Source organism: Rhincodon typus, chromosome 48, assembly GCF_021869965.1.
Source record: "Rhincodon typus isolate 14 chromosome 48, sRhiTyp1.1, whole genome shotgun sequence".
NCBI lineage: Eukaryota > Metazoa > Chordata > Chondrichthyes > Orectolobiformes > Rhincodontidae > Rhincodon > Rhincodon typus.
Window position 1 is genome coordinate 3,651,432 of NC_063379.1, and position 16,664 is coordinate 3,668,095.

Below are 16,664 nucleotides of genomic sequence, written 5' to 3' on the forward strand. Positions count from 1 at the left end.
GACCCAGCTACTGACATTAATAACGTAGCATTGCCAAGAGAACCTCGGCGTGAGAGTGTTGTGTGGCCAAGAGATCATCTGTCTCCTAATGCACTGGTACAGAGGGATCGTGTTGTTCAAAACATAGCATCAACTGGGGACCCTCGACGTGCAGCCTGGCCAAGAGATCTTCCCCCCACTGCACCATTACAAAGGGTCCTTGATTCTGATATTAATGCCATAGCATTGCCAAGAGAACCTCGCCGTGAAAGTGTTTTGTGGCCAAGAGACTCTTTTCCCCCAAATATAGTGATACAGAGAGGTCGTGCCCCTGATGATGTAGCATTGTCTCTGGACCCTCGCCGTAGAAGTATTATTTGGCCAAGAGACCAGTTTGTGCCAAACGCAGTATTGCAGAGGAACCATACACCAAATAACTTTGCACTGCCCAGGGAACCCCGACGGGAAAGTGTACTGTGGCCAAGAGATGCTTTGCCTCAGAGCGCAGAGTCACAGAGGGTTCCAGTTCCTCAGATAGTGCAGGAAGAAGATCCTGCACCTAATAACGTAGCATTACAAAGAGAACCTTTTCGCGAAAGTGTTCTGTGGCCACGTGGTGCTTGCCAGACCACAGAACCCCAAAGGGGTCCAGTTCCTCACATGGTACAAGGTGAAGGCCCGAACCCTGATAACGCAGCTTTACGAGGTGGACCTCAACCTGACAGTGCACAGCCCCGAGATACAGGCCCCCAGAGTGCACAGACACAGGCAGGTCCAGTTCCCACCGCTGAGGGAGAAGGTGCAACATCTGACAGCGCAGCTTTACAAAGAGAACCTCGTCGTGAGAGCGTTGTATGGCCAAGGGAGCCTATACCTTAGAATATTGATATCTTGCTGATGACTGCTTTGAAATCTGTGAAATCCAATTGTTTAAAAGGTGAATGCAAGTTGATACTTAATTTTTTCTATGATTATTGATATTTGGGAGCAAAATACAATAAGATGTATACATATGTGTTATGTAAGGATATTACGTAAGGGTCATGTAAGGAGATGGATTTAGATACAGATCAGTCAGAATATAACTGAATGGTGAGCAAGCTTGATGAGCTAAATGGCCTACTCCTGGTCCTACGAAGTGTGTTCATTTCTTGAGTCAATTCCAGCTACCCTAACACTCTTGGCTTTTTTATGCTGTACCACTCCTCTCATGATGCAAGAAATCACAAAGTTTTAAAGGGAAAGAAAAGTCCTTATTGTGGTTATGTAGCAATAAACTTATTTCAAAAATAAGTTTGCTGATTATGCAAAACCATTTGGTTTGGTAAGCTCTGAGGAAGGTTGGTAAGGGAAAGATGGCAAATTGAATATGATGTGGGGAAATGTGAATTTATTAACTTTGTAGAAAGAATAAAGAAATCAAATTTAGTAAAAGACTAATGTTGGTGATAAGGGACATGTTGCTCAGATCATAGAAAGTTAACATGCAGGTACATGAGGCAAACAAATGGCATGTTACTCTTTATTGCAAGAGGTTTGAACGTCTGAGGAAGAAAGCTTAGCTGGAGTTATATTGAAGTTTGGTGAAATCACACTTGGAATATGAAATTCTTTCCTTCTCTATACACTAGAAAGGATGTCTAACCAAGAGAGAGACTGCAACAAAGATCACTAGATAGAATCCAGGAGTCAATAAGAAGTGATTGAGTGGGATGGACCTGTTGTATCATAGATTTCAGAAGAATATGGGATGATCTTAGCAAAGCATATAACATTCCCAGACGCTTCATGGAGTAGATGCTGAGAGCTGCTAATAAGTATAAAAAGGAAAGGATAGAAAAGATGGCTGGAAAGATGGTGGAGAATGAACAGCCGAAAACTGCAGGCCTGTTACGTACTAAGCCTGTAACAGTGGGACTAGTCTTGACCAGGTGTATCCCAACATGAAAACAAAGTGAACAAGAGATTTGTGACACAGATGGGAGTAGAGTAAGAATTGGTAAAGGAATAGATGGGGATCAGACTAAGAGGGATGGTAATGATATTTGTTGATAGTGTCTAATATTAGGTTTACATGCAAAAACACAAAACTTAGAACTAAAGATGGTAAGCTGTCAATGTAAATAGTTACATGAGAATGTGATGTCTTAAGGATAATGGAGATCTGGCTCAAAAGAGGACGTGGTACTAAACATTAATGAATGCAAGGTTTTCAGGAAAGACAAGGATGGAAAGAAGGGTGGGGGGTGTGGGGTGGAATGAAGGTATGGATTATGGAATAGTATCGGAGACAGAGAGATTGGTCACAGACAAAATCTGTTTGTTTAGTGATTAAAAAGAAACAGAGTTCTTTTGCACTGCTGGAAACATTCTTAGGCCACCCATCTAATAGGAAAAGTGCAGAGGACCAAATCTGCAGGAAAATTGCAAAGGGATTCAAAAATTATAGAATGGTGATAACTGGAGAGGCATTGATGTATAGTGTTTCAGGGGAATGGGATGAATCAGCTGTCAGTAGACATGTTTAGGGAGCAGTGATCATAATATTATAAGGCACATTTTGTTGAAGTATTTTGCTTTGCACTTATGGAGTCATTTCACAAGGACACAAATTTGAGGGATAAACCAACATTTATACTGCAGAAGAGGACGCTGATTGGTTGGCAAGTTGCCTATGGTAGAGGTGTTGCCATGGATAATGCAGCCATTAATGCTGATTGATAGATGACAGCAAACTTTTTTTAAATTTTAAACTAGGCAGGTTGACTCTGGTCAAGGCATTGCCCTGAGAAAGGAGACAGCAAATAGTTGTCACCTTTTATTTTGTCACTTGAATTGGGTGTAGGTTATGTAAATGCTCTTCCAGTCTGCAAAAAAAAGGGCCTTGTATACGAATGTATGTAGCTTCTTGTGCACCACACCATAAGCCTGACTGAGTCCTAAACTGATTGTCAGCATAATTCCTTGCATGTTTAGGATTATCCGGCAAATATTGTCTGATTGCAGAATTGCCTTAATGTTAGACATGGTTTTGTGAGGTTTGCAAGTGTGGGCTTGTTGGATATAGTCAGTACCTTGCTTGTCGTGAACAACCAGAGGACCATGCAATCCAACAAGTCTTTTGGACATGCTGCCAACATACCTGGGATCACACTGGCACTGAAATTCATACAGCACATTACTTATTTTTGAGATAGCAGAATACCTTTTTTATTTGATGACAGCATCTTGTTAGTGGTGGACACCACTACTGCTGAGTTTGAACTCCTCTGCTGCAAGCTATCCTACCAGAAAACAGTATCCGCCAAAGACAGTGAATCCTTGAAGGCAGGTTAAGGTAATCATGTAGAAACAAATTGTGGGATTCTGAATGATCTATCCACTTTTTGCATGCAATGTGAATGTCTGAATTGCAAGGCCTCCAGGAAATGCTGGATATATATCAGTAAACCCGGTAGAAGGACTAGAATAGTCATCTTCAACAAATGGGTCTGCGTCAATAAAATGCATGCCATTCTTAATGACAGGTTCAAGTTAGCATGCATTGGACCTGCTGCTCAGCATGACCAACTGGTCTTATTCAAAAGCAAACTTAAAATCTCTTTTCCTGGACTTGTATAAGCCCATATCCCTCCAAACCTTTCCTATTCATGTATTTATCCAAATATCTTTGAAATGTAATAGTGCCCACATCTACCACTTCGTCAGGAAGTTCATTCCACACGCGAACCACCCTCTGTGTGAATAAAATTCACACTTGATCTCTTTTTTAAACCTCTCTCCTCTCACTTTTAAAAATGTGCCTCCTAGTCTTGAAATCCCCTACCCTAGGGAAAAAACACCTGCCATTAACCCTATCTATACCCCTTATGATTTTATAAAACTCTATAAGGTCACCTCTCAACTTCAATAAATTAATTAAACATGAATTCACTTTAACAAAACCATGTTGATTCTGCCTGATTACCTTGAACTTATCTGAGTGACCTGTTATAATGTCTTTAATAATTACTTCTAACATTTTCTAACATCACCATTTCAGTAGGGGAGCATTTTGGGAATAGTGACCATAATTCCGTAAGTTTTCTCAGACTTATGCATAAGGACAAAAGTGGACTTTGAATGAAGGTGTTAAATTGGGGGATGGCCAATTATAACTGAATTAGGCAAGAATTGGAGAATGTGGATTGGGATTGGCTGTTTGAGTGTAAATCCATATCTGACATGTCAGAGTCTTTTAAAGACTAGTTGATTAGAATGCAGAGCAGGCATGTTCCCATGAAAATGAATGACAAGATTTGGGAACGTTGAATGACAGGGGAAATCATCAGTTTACTCAAACAAAAAAGGAAGCAGACCTAAAAACAGACAAAGTCCTTGAAGAATGTAGAGAAATTTAGGAAGGAGCTCAATCAGGGAGTTAGGAGGGCCAAAAGGGGCTATGAAATGTCCTTGGTTAGCGGGTTAAGGAGAATCCCAAGGCATACAGTAGGAGCAAGAGAGTAGCTAGGGTAAGAGTAGGCCCACTCAAGGATAAAGGAAGGAGGTTATATGTGGAGCCAGAAGAAATGGGTGAGATCCTTAATGAGTACTTTACATCAGTATTCACCAAAGAGAGGGATGTGAGGGATGTTAAAGTTAGGGAAAGGTGTGTATAATACTCTAGGGTAGGTCAGCATAATGAAGAAGGAAGTGTTGGGTGTCTGGAAAAGCATTAGGTGGACAAGTTCCCTGGGCCAGATGGGATCAATCCCAGGATACTGTGAGAGGCAAGGGAGGAAATAGCTGGGGCCTTAACAGATATTATTGTATCCTCTTTGGCTTTAGACAAGGATCCAGAAGACTGGAGAATGGTCAATGTTGTTCCTTTGTTTAAGAAGGGAAACATAGATAATCCAGTAATTTATAGGCTGGTGAGCCTGATGTCAGTGGTGGGGAAACTGTTGGAGAAGATAATGAGAAAAAGGATTTATTCTCATTTGGAAGTATATGGACTTGTTAGTGACAGGCAGCATGGGTTTGTGCGGGGAAGGCCACGTCTTATCAACTTCATTGAGTTTTTTGAGGTGGGGCGAACAATGATTGACAGAAGGGCAGTGGATGTTGTATACATGGACTTTAATGAGGCACTTGATAAGCTACCTCATGGAAGGCTGGTACAAAAGTTAGTCTCATGGTATCTGAGTGAGCTGGCTGGATGGATATAAAACTGGCTTGGTCATGGAAGACAGAGTAGTGGTAGAAGAATGCTTTTTGTAATGGAGATCAAGAATTTAGTGGTGTTCTACAGCAACCAGTGCTGGGACCTTTGTTGTTTGTCCTCCAGATCATTTATATATATTACAATGTAGATAGTCTGATTTAGTAAGTATGCGGATGACACCAAAATTGATGGAGTTGCAGATAGAGAGGAGGATTGTCAAAAGATACAGCAAGATATAGATAGATTGCAGATTTGGGCAGAAAAATGGAAGATGGAATTTAATCCGGATAAATGTGAGGTGATGCATTTTAGAAAATCAAATTCAGGTGCAAATTATACATCGAATGGCATAACTCTTAGGAGCATTGTCATATAGAGGGATCTGGGTGTACTGATTCCTGAAAGTGGCAATACAGGTGGATAAGGTGGTCAAAAAGTCATACAGCACGCTTGCCTTCATCGACCGAGGCATCGAATATAAAATTTGGCAGGTTATGTTACAAGTGTATAAAACTTCAGTCAGGGCGCGTTTGGAATATTGCATGTTTTTCTGGTTGCCATACTCCCAGAAGGATGTGGATGCTTTGAAGAAGGTGTAGACAAGGTTTACCAGGATGTTGCCTGGTCTGGAGGGTTTTAGTTATTAGGAGATTGTTTTCACTGGAAAGGTGCAGGCTGAGGGGTGCCCTGATAGAGGTCTACACAATTATGAGAGGCACAGATAGGGTGGATAGTCAGAGGCTTTTTCCCCAGGTGGAAAGGTCAACTACAAGAGGGAACAGGTTCAAGGTGACAGGGAGAAAGTTTAGGGGAGAAGTGTGAGGAAAATTTTTCACAGAGGCTGGTGCCTGGAACACTCTGCCATTGGAGGTGGCGGAAGAAGGCATGTTAGCAATATTTGAGGTGTATCTTGATTGACACATGGACAAGAAGCGAACAGAGAGATAGAAATTGTGTATGGGCAGTAAGTAGAGGATCTAAATAAGGATTAGGAATTGGCGCAGACTTGGTGGGCCGAAGGGCCTGTTCTGTGCTCTACTGTATTTTCCCATTGACATGTTAAACTAACCAGCCTAGTTTCCTGAGGAAGGGTCACCAAACCTGCAATGTTAACTTTGAATTCTCTTCACAGGTGCTGTCAGACCTGCTGAGCTTTTGCAGCAACTTCTGTTTTTGTTTCTGATTTGCAGCATCTGCAATTCTTTTGGTTTTTAATCAGCCTCGTTTCCTGCTCTCTGTCTCCCTCTTTTGTTGAGAAAAGGAATTACATTAGCTGTTTTCCGATTTAAAGGAAACTTCCCAAATCTAGTCAGGATGTGCAATCTATCTCTTAAACCATCAGACACTTCAGCTTCAGTTCCTGCTCTAAAACATTGCCTACAATCCACATCATTGGCCAAGGTTTTGTCATCCTCATTAATGTCTCCTTTGGTGAGGTGTCCGTTTTCTTCCTCTAAAGCACATTGAGATGTTTTTCTATACTAAAGGAACTTGTAAATGCAAGTCTTTGCATTGCTGAAGACTTGGGTCAAGTACATGAAGCTTCCACCTCTCTCAGTTTTAAGTGTGAAGGCACACGACACCAGGTTATAGTCCAACAGGTTTATTTGGAATTGCAAGCTTTTGGGGTGCTGCTCCAGCAGTGCTCCAAAAACTTGTGATTTCAAATAAACCTGTTGGACTATAACCTGGTGTTATGTGACTTCTGACTTTGTCTCCCCCAGTCCAACACCGGCACCTCCTCATCACAGTTTTAGGTGGGCACTTAAACTGGATATCCTGTCTTACCCCTCAGTATAACCACCTATAGTCTCGCAGCCCTTAGGTCTCTGCTCCTCCAAGTTTGGCAATTAAGCATTTCCAATATTAAATACACCACCAGATACTACAGCATCTTCAGCTGTCTGACCCAAAGCCCTGGGATTTCCTCCCTAAACCTTATCTCCCTCCCTCTCGTGCTCTTTCTTTAGGCTGCTGTTTAAAGCCTACCCCTTTATCAAACTTTTGATCACGAGATCAAAAAGGTGGCACTGTGGTTAGCACTGCTCCCTCACGGTGCCAGGGAACCGGGTTCGATTCCAGCCTTGGGTGACTGTCTGTGTGGAGTTTGCACATTCTCACCCTGTTTGCGTAGGTTTTCTCCAGGTGCTCCGGTTTCCCCTCTCAGTTCAAAGATGTGTGGGTTAGGATCGGCCATGCTAAATTGCCTGTAGTATCCAGGGATATGCTGGCTACATGAATTAACCATGGGAAATACAGGGTTACAGGGATAGGGTAGGGGTACGTGTTTGGGTGGGATGCTTCTCGGAGGGTCGGTGCAGACTCAGTGGGCTGAATGGCCTGCTTCCACACTCTAAGGATTCTGTGATGATCAGGTATTCCTTAAGGTGATCCAGTGTCAAATTTTGTTTGGTTACACTTCTGTGAAGTGCTGCAGGATGTTTCCTCAAATGTTAAAGATGCTTTTTTTAAAACAAATTGTTGCTGTTCACGGGATTAGAAGTGTGGCGAATTATCATCCAACATTCCTGCAACAATTGAATCGTCAGAGGAGATTGGTTCATCTTGTTCTGCTTTACATGCGAGACTGGCTCCTCGTGAGAAATTGCACTTCAGAGGCAGACTTCAGGGCCACAATTTAGCACGTTGAGCTTTAGCTGTACACTGGGAGCATGAACCCTGCCTAACGGAGCTTGAGCAAAGGGGTAGAATATAGTTTATTTTTCTAATCAAAATGCTCAGATATTTAACGTTTTAATGAAGACCCGTAGCTCGGGTTGCGGTTGGAGTTATTGGTTGGTTCACTGAGCTGACTGGTTTTCATGCAAACGTTTCGTCTCCTTTCTGGGTGACATTGTCATTGCTGTGTAGCCTCTGTTGAAGTGCTGTTGTTCTGTCCCGCTCTGAATGTATATGGTCCAGTCTGTTATGGTGGGCAGTCTTGTTTCCGGTTTTGTTCCGTAGTGGGATGAAGATAGGGTCTATTTCAACATGTTTGTTAATTGCATCGGTGGTTGAAAACCAGGCCTCTGGGAATTCTCTTGCCGGTCTCTGCCCCACTTGTCCTAGTACTGTAACTTTATCCCAGTCAAATTGATGTCCTTCGATGTCGGAGTGTATTAAAATGAGGGAGAGTTGGTCGTGCCGTTTTGCTGCAAGTTGGTGTTTATGTATCCTTGATGTGGAGGTGCCAGTGTTGGACTGGGGTGGACAGTGTCAGAAATTGCACGACTCCAGGCTATAGTCCAGCAGGTTTATTTGGTAACACAATCTTTTGGAGCCTCTCTCCTTCAGGTGTTATTGACAGAGGAAGTATCAGACAGAATTTATAAGTAAAAGATCAAAGGGTCACACTGCTGATCAGGACTTTGATCCAGTCCTTCAGAGTACCCTACGTAATCTCATCCCACATACTTCCCATGTCGGAGACTTCTATTGCCTTCCAAAGATACACAAAGCCAACACACCTGGATGTCCCATTGTATCAGGCAAGGGACCCTGTGTGAGAACCTCTTTGGCTATGTTGAGGGCATCTTGAAGCTCATTGTCGCTTCTGTCGCAACACTACAGATTTCTTACAGAAACTCTGCACCCACGGACCGGTCAAACCAGGAACATTCTTCATCACAGAATCTCCGATCAAAGCTATACACGAGATACATGGATGACATGGATGACATTTCTTCCTTTGGATTCATGGCGAGGAATCACTGAAACAACTACACAGGTGATATCAACAAGTTTCATCCCACTATCAGACTTACCATGGACGACTATTTAGAATCAGTCTCATTCTTGGACACACCCATCTCCATCAGGCATGAGCACCTCAACACCTCACTCTACTGCAAGCCCATGGATAACTTCATGATGTTGCACTTCTCTAGCTTCCACCCCAAACATATTAAAACAGCCATTTCCAACGGACAAGCCCTGTGCATACATAGGATGAGGAGGAATGAGATGGATACCTGAAGATGTTGCGGGACGCCCTCATAGGAACAGGATACGATGCTGAACTCTTCGATCGCCAGTTCCAACATGCCGCAGTGAGAAACCGTAATGACCTCCTGAAAAGACAGACGTGGGATATGTTCGATAGGTACCCTTCATCGTCCAGTACTTCCTGGGAGCGGAGAAACTACGCCACGTTCTTCACAGCCTTCAACACATTATCGATGACGATGAGCACCTCGCCAAGATCTTTCCTACGCCTCCACTTCTCACCTTCAAACAATCGCCAAACCTTAAACAGACCATTGTTCACAGCAAACTACCCAGCCTTCAGGACAACATCGATCACAGCACCATACAACCCTGTCATGGCAACCTCTGTAAGACACGTCAGATCTTAGACATGGATACTACCATCACATGTGGAAACACCACCCATCACATACATAGCAGATGCTCACGTAACTCAGCCAATATTGGTTGTCTCATATGCTGCAGGCAAAGTTGGCCCGAGGCATGGTATTATTAGCAAAATCATGCACACGCCACGACAACGGATGAATGGACACTGCGCAACAATTGCCGCGCAGGAATGCTCCCTCCCAGTGGGGGAACACTTCAGCGGTGAAGGACATTTGGCCTTGGATCTTCGGGTATATGTCCTCTAAGGTGGACTTTGGCAAACACAACAACGCAGAGTCGCTGAGCAGAGGCTGATAGCCATGTTCTGTACCCATGACGACGACCTCAACCAGGATCTTGGGTTCATGTCGCACTACAAGTGACCCCACCGTACTACACACACTCACAGGCGCTCACTCACTCGCTCACTCACTCACATAAACTCTTTTACACACACACAGTCACATCTTCAGTCGCACACGTTCACGCTCTCACTCTCTTTCCCCCCCCAACTCTCTCTCCTTCTTTCTTTCTCTCTCTCTCTCTGTCTCTCTCTCTCACACACACATGCACGCACGCACACACGCACACACGCGCACACACACACGTGAATCTGTGTGAGGTGAATTTGTATTTGCAGATACATTCTATTTTGTTCAAAAGACACACAATTTATAGATAGTCAGTCAATGTGGCATTTTATAAATTCCTACTTTGGAAGTAAAACCAGTCTGAGTCCAAACCAAGACACAAACAGATTCTAAGACAACAAGGTGCAGAGCTGGACGAACACAGCAGGCTAAGCAGCATCATAGGAGCAGAAAGGCTGACGTTTCGGGCCTAGACCCTTCATCAGAAAATCTGCTCCTGTTTTTATACGCTTCTATCTCCTTCACAAAATCCACAAACCTGAATGCCCTGGTCGACCCATTGTCTCCGCCTGCTCCTGTTTTTATTCTCTCCCATCACAAACAGATTCTAAGCAAGGCTTCACACCCAACATGCATTGTCTGACCTAAAATGTCACCTCTTCTTTACACTGATAAAACCTTTTCTCACAGGACAGTGACTTCAAAGGAACTTGGGGATTTACATATACATATTAATCAATTAAAACCTTCTAACTGATTAAATATTCAACAGCATCTTGGGTTTGTTTAGTACATCCTCATCAGTGGTGTGACCCTTTGATCTTTTACTTATAAATTCTGTGTCTGAATCTACCTTTCTCACTAGCACCTGAAGAAGGACTGAGGCTCCGAAAGCTTGTGTTTTCAAATAAATCTGTTGGACTATAACCTGGTGTCGTGTGATTTCTGACATTCATGTATCCTGGTGGAGAGTTTCCTGCCCATTTGTCCTATGTAGTGTTGCTTGCAGTTGCTGCATGGTATTTTACATATCATGTTTGTCCTGCTTGTTATGGGTAATGGGGCCTTTTGTCTTTGAGAGTAACTGGTGAAGTGTGGCTGTTGGTTTGTGTGCTATCCTTATTCCAAGAGGTTGTAGGAGTCATGTATTCAGTTCTGATGTGTTTCTAACATGTGGCCAGTGTATTGGGGTGTGCAGTGTCATCTTGGTGTTGTTTGTTTACCAGGCATCAGTGGACGAACCTGTTAGGATACCCATTGTTTGCAACCACTCTGTATAGGTGTTCCTCTTATTTTTACGCAGCTCCGGGGTGTTGCAGAGAGTTATCGCTCAGTTAAACAGAGTCTTGACACATCTCTGTTTGTGGACGCTGGGGTGGTTACTGTTGTAATTCAGGATTTGGTCTGTACAGAAAGACAATGCACACAGACCAAATAATGAATTACAACGATAACCACCCCAGCGTCCGCAAACAGGGATGTGTCAAGACTCTGTTTAAATGAATGATCACTCACTGCAACACTCCGGAGCTGTGCAAAAACGAAGAGGAACACCTATACAGAGTCTTTACAAACAATGGGTATCTTAACAGCTTCGTCAGCCGATGACTGGCAAACAAACAACACCAAGATGACACTGTACGCCCCAAAACACTGGCCACCCTGCCCTATAATAGAAACACATCAGAACTGACTACAAGATTCCTACGACCTCTTGGAATAAGAATAGCACACAAACCAACAGCCACACATCGCCAGTTACTCTCAAAGACGAAAGACCCCATACCCACAATGAGTAGGATAAATGTGATATATAAAATGCCACGCAGCAGCTGTGAGAAACACGACATAGGACAGACGGGCAGGAAACTCGCCACCAGGATACATGAATGTCAACTCGCAGCAAAACGGCCCAACCAGTTCTCCCTCATTTCAACACACTCCGACATAGAAGGACATACATTTGACTGGGATAAAGTTACAGTACTACAGCAAGTAAGACAGAGACTGGCACGAGAAATCCTGGAGGCCTGGTTTTCAACCACCGATGCAATTAACAAACACATTGAAATAGACCTCATTTACATCACACTACAGTACAAAACCAGGAAGAAGACTGCTGACCATGACAGACCGGACCCATATAAATTCAGAGAGGGACAGAACTACAGCGCTTCAACGGAGGCTACACAGCACTGACTATGTAACCCAGAAAGGAGATGAAACATTTGCATGAAAGCCAATCAGCTTGGTGAACCAACCAACAACTCCAATGTACAGACATTTTATGACACATCTCTAGAACCCAATACATCTAGCTCAAAGACAGAGACACTACCACTGCATCACAAGAGCCCCATTTCGAATAATACTTGGGTTACTGGGTTACAAGCCCAGCAGAAATACCACTACAATGTCACTTCCCAAGGAGTAAAATAGAACCTGGAGATTCCTGGTTCCTACGAAGGCCCCAGTCACATCTATTGCAAAAGTGCAGATGTCTGTTAGTCATGATGGGGTTTAGCTGTGCCTGATTGACAAACAGATTAAAGCAAATTTGGCTCTAAATTGTGTCCAAAATTCTGTTTCTTCAGGAACTAACCAAATTGAAACCCAAGAATCGATTGCAGCTGGAAAACCAAAACACCGGAGAGCCAAGATTATGGAGTCAAGGAAGAAAGTGTCTAAAACCATGTCAACGGGGGCTGCAGGGAAAAAGAATATTGAAATGGCATACAAAGAGGTACAGAATTTTTCACCCTGACATCAAAGAGGAAACCGATAGGGACTTTGCTTGGAAAGTAGAGAGAGAATGTTTATCAGATGGATTCCTGGGATGACGCATGAAAAGAGACCGGATCAGTTAAGACTATATTCACTGGAGTTTGGAAGAATAAGGCGGGGGTGTGGGGGAAGTGGGGGATCTCGCAGACACCTATAAAGTTGTAACCGGACTAGTCAGAGTAAACTCAGGAAGGATGTGACCGGGGAGCCCAGAACTAGCGGTCACTGTCTAAGGATATGGGGTCAGCGATTTAGGATGGAGATGAGAAATTTGGTCACCCAGAGAGTGGTGAACTTGTGGAATTATCTGCCACAGAAAGCAGCTGAGGCCGATGAGGGTGGGGCGGCATGGTGGCTCAGTGGTCAGCACGGCTGCCTCACAGTGCCAGGCACCCGGCTCGATTCCACCCTCAGGCCGCAGTTTGTATTGGAGTTTGCACATTCTCCCCGTGTCTGCGTGGGTTTCCTCCGGGTGCTCCGGTTTCCTCCCACAGTCTAAAAATGAGCAGGTTAGGTGGATTGGCCATGCTAAATTGCCCGTAGTGTTCAGGGATGTGCACACTAGGTGGATTGGCCATGGGGAATGCAGGGTTACAGGGATGGGGTGGGTCTCAGTAGAATGCTCCTCAGAATATCGAGGCAGACTTGATGGGCCAAATGGCCTCTTTCTGCACTGTAGGGGTTCTGTGATTTGTCCTTGTTAATAATCCTTCAAAGAAAGGGGGTGGCACAGTGGATCAGTGGTTAGCACTGCTGCCTCACAGCACCAGGGACCCAGGTTCCATTCCAAAACATTGAGTTTTTTCAAGAAGGAGTTGAATGTAGTTCTTGGGATGAAAGGGATCAAAGGGTAAGGGGAGAAAACAGGAATAGGGTCTGAATTGGAAGATCGGCCATGGTCACACTGAATGGCAGAACAGGCTTGAAGGGCTGAATGGCCTGCTCCGATTTTCTATGCTTTCAGGTTGCAGGAGAGTGGGAGGGATTAGGAAATAGAATGAGAGAGGTAGGAAGGGAATGAGTGCTAGGAATAGCAGAGAGAATACCCCTAAAATATTTCCCTCCCTCCTCATGGTTTGGTTTATGCTCTTGACACGGGCATGGGTGAAATGAGGAAATGAGCAAGTTAAGTAGCTCAGTATGTGGACAGTCAGTCATCATATGCTGTTGTTACCAGGGTTTCAAACCTGCTGTGGTTTTATATCTGCTTGCCACTCCTCTTCCTTGATCTCTCGCTCATTAACAGACAAGTTTCACAGCCGGACTCCGGTCTTACAGCCTCCCTGTGCTGAGTTAAAGGTTTCGGTGTTAATGCTGGGTGGGAGGGACAGGGTGATCTGAAAGGTGTCAGCCAGATGTGAAAGTCTGCAGATGATGTGAAATTTGCAATTATAGATTGTGACGGGGGTAAAGGTAGACATCAAGAGAACATAGAGCGGTCGATGTAATGGGCAGGCGAATGGTAAATGAAAATTAATGTAGAAAAGTGAAATAATTCCATTTGGGAGGAACAACAAGAAGAGGAGATAAACGCTCAAAGGTGCAATTCTAAAAAAGGGATGCGGGAGCAGAGCAATCATTGAAGGTTGGAAAGCAATTAATTATCCATACAGGATCCAGGCTTTGTAGTTTTTTAAAAAAATTCTTGCATGGGATGTCATTGGAGACACCAGCATTTATTGCCAATGCTTAAATGGACAATTAAGAGGAGTCAACCACATGGCTTTGGATCTGGAGTCATATTTATAAGCCAGCCCAGGTGAGGATGGCAGATTTCCTTCCCTAAAGGATACTCATGGACCATATGGTCTTTTATGAAAAGTGACTATAGGTTCATGGTCACTGTTAAGCTAGCTTTTAAATCCAGGTTTTATTGAATTCAACTTATTACCGTCTGCTATGTTGGGGATTCGAACCCACGACCCCAGAACATTGGCCTGTTCTTCTGAATTACTAGTCCAGTGATATTACCACTATACCACCACCCCCCTCCACAGGGTGCCCTTTTCATTTCTCCTTTCAAAATATGGGGATGAACGTGTCAGGGACTGACTAACCTACTGCCGAGATGACTCCACCTATCACGTACCAATCAGCTCACTCAGATATGTGAGGGCAAGTTTCTTGGCCTATCGCAAGCCTCCACTTTAGAGACGTGGGTCACCAGAAACTGCCAGCCAATCACAGGCCGTCAGCCTCTGGGTCCTAAAGACCGCTGATTGAGGCCGCAGGGGTTTCCAGCAGCAGGAAATCAAGTTGTTTTTATTCTGTTGCAGGGTGGGGTTCGTTGAGGGGAGGGAGGTTGGGAGGGGCCGGTATGATTTTCAGAGGCTAGCCCTTGACCTTCATCCATGCCTCCAACTGGGGCAATTGTGGCAGCCCCCAAACAAATAGGTAGGTCAAGTTGGGAAACTATCCACCTTTCACAGAGTGGGGAATTGAGGCACTGAAGTGGCCATTAATTGACCATTTTAACTGCCTCAACTGGTGGAGAACCGAGAGTGTCCCCAGTGGACCTTCCCAATATAAACTTAATTGGAAAAATGCTGGGAAATGGGAAAGTATCCTTCTGGGGCAGTCTTATCCAGTTACTTCCCCTTCTTGCCACCTCCAGACAGTAGAGAACTGCACCCTTGGTCCAGATCTGAATTCCCAGGTTGGGTAGCTGAAGTGGGGCAATATCCTGACTTGACCATCCAACCTTGGTAAAATAAAACGTCCCAGTTGCATGATTTTCATCCGATGTAGAGTTGGGTTGTTGACCCTAAAAGCAGGGCATAGAAACTTAGAAAATAGGTGCAAGAGTAGGCCATTCGGCCCTTTGAGCCTGCACCATCATTCAATATGACCATGGCTGATCATGCTATCTCAATATCCCATTCCCACTTTCTCTCTATACCCCTTGATCCCTTTAGCCACAAGGGCCATGTCCAGCTCCCTATTGAATATATCTAATGAACTGGCCCCACCAGCTTCCTGTGGGAGAGAATTCCACAGGTTCATAAGTCTCTGAGTGAAGAGATTCTTCCTCATCTCAGCCCTCAATGGCTTACCCCTTATTCTTAGACTGTGAACCCTAGTTCTGGACTCCCCCAACATCGGGAACATTCTTCCCACATCTAGCCTGTCCAGTCCCATCAAGATTTTATATGTTACTATGAGATCCTCCACTCCAACCTCCCACTTCATTCTTCTAAATTCCAATGAGTACAAACCCAGTCGATCCAGTCTTTCCTCATATATCAGTGCTGCCATCCCAGGAATCAGTCTGGTGAACCTTCACCGGACTCTCCCAATAGCAAGAATGTCCATTTTCAAGCTAGGGGACCAAAACTGCACACAATACTCAAGGTATAGCCTCACCAAGGCCCTGTATAATTGCAGCAAGACATCCTTACTCTGATGCATGCCATTAGCAATGTGAAACAGGCTGTTTGAAGATCCATGTCAGTTCTCTGGGACTTTATTGACCCATTTCAGAAGCTGTTAGGCTCACTAGCCCTCACTACTTGCATATTCTCATCCTGCTAACCACATCATGGCCTCTCTTAACTCAATGCGATCTGCATGCCAATTCACTATTCCTGACCTAACTCGAGAAACCATCATTCCCTCAATGCCACAGCTATAATCACTCGCACAGTATCTACCATGGGCAGTCCGCAGGACCAATATGGGGATGACAAGTTTACACATCTCACAATCTGTTATCGCTCTTGGTCCTAAATACTCGAAGATCAAACACGTGCCATTCATAAAGCGCATTCAAAGCTTTTAAATTCCCTCTCTTTCAATCATTTTCAGATTGCACACCAGAAACAGCTAATCCTTTAATAACCTCTTTAAATTGATTTTACGGATAAAGTAAGGGCTTGTGAAGATAAAGAAATAGGGAGGCGTGTAGGGGCTGGAGGAGGTTACAGTGATAGGGAGGGGGTGTAGGGGCTGGAGGAGGTTACAGAGATAGGGAG

At 44.1% G+C, this 16,664-nt stretch overlaps 1 protein-coding gene across 1 annotated transcript in view; it reads left to right on the plus strand.

Annotated features, from left to right (window-relative positions):
* The first annotated feature begins 9,159 nt into the window (after positions 1–9,159).
* The window catches only part of LOC109914632 (centromere protein Q-like), a 25,911-nt gene continuing 18,406 nt past the window's right edge, over positions 9,160–16,664 (plus strand). The window contains 3 exon segments of the mRNA XM_048620753.1: positions 9,160–9,231; positions 12,504–12,549; positions 12,552–12,652. Coding sequence (XP_048476710.1) covers positions 9,160–9,231; positions 12,504–12,549; positions 12,552–12,652 — 219 coding nt within the window.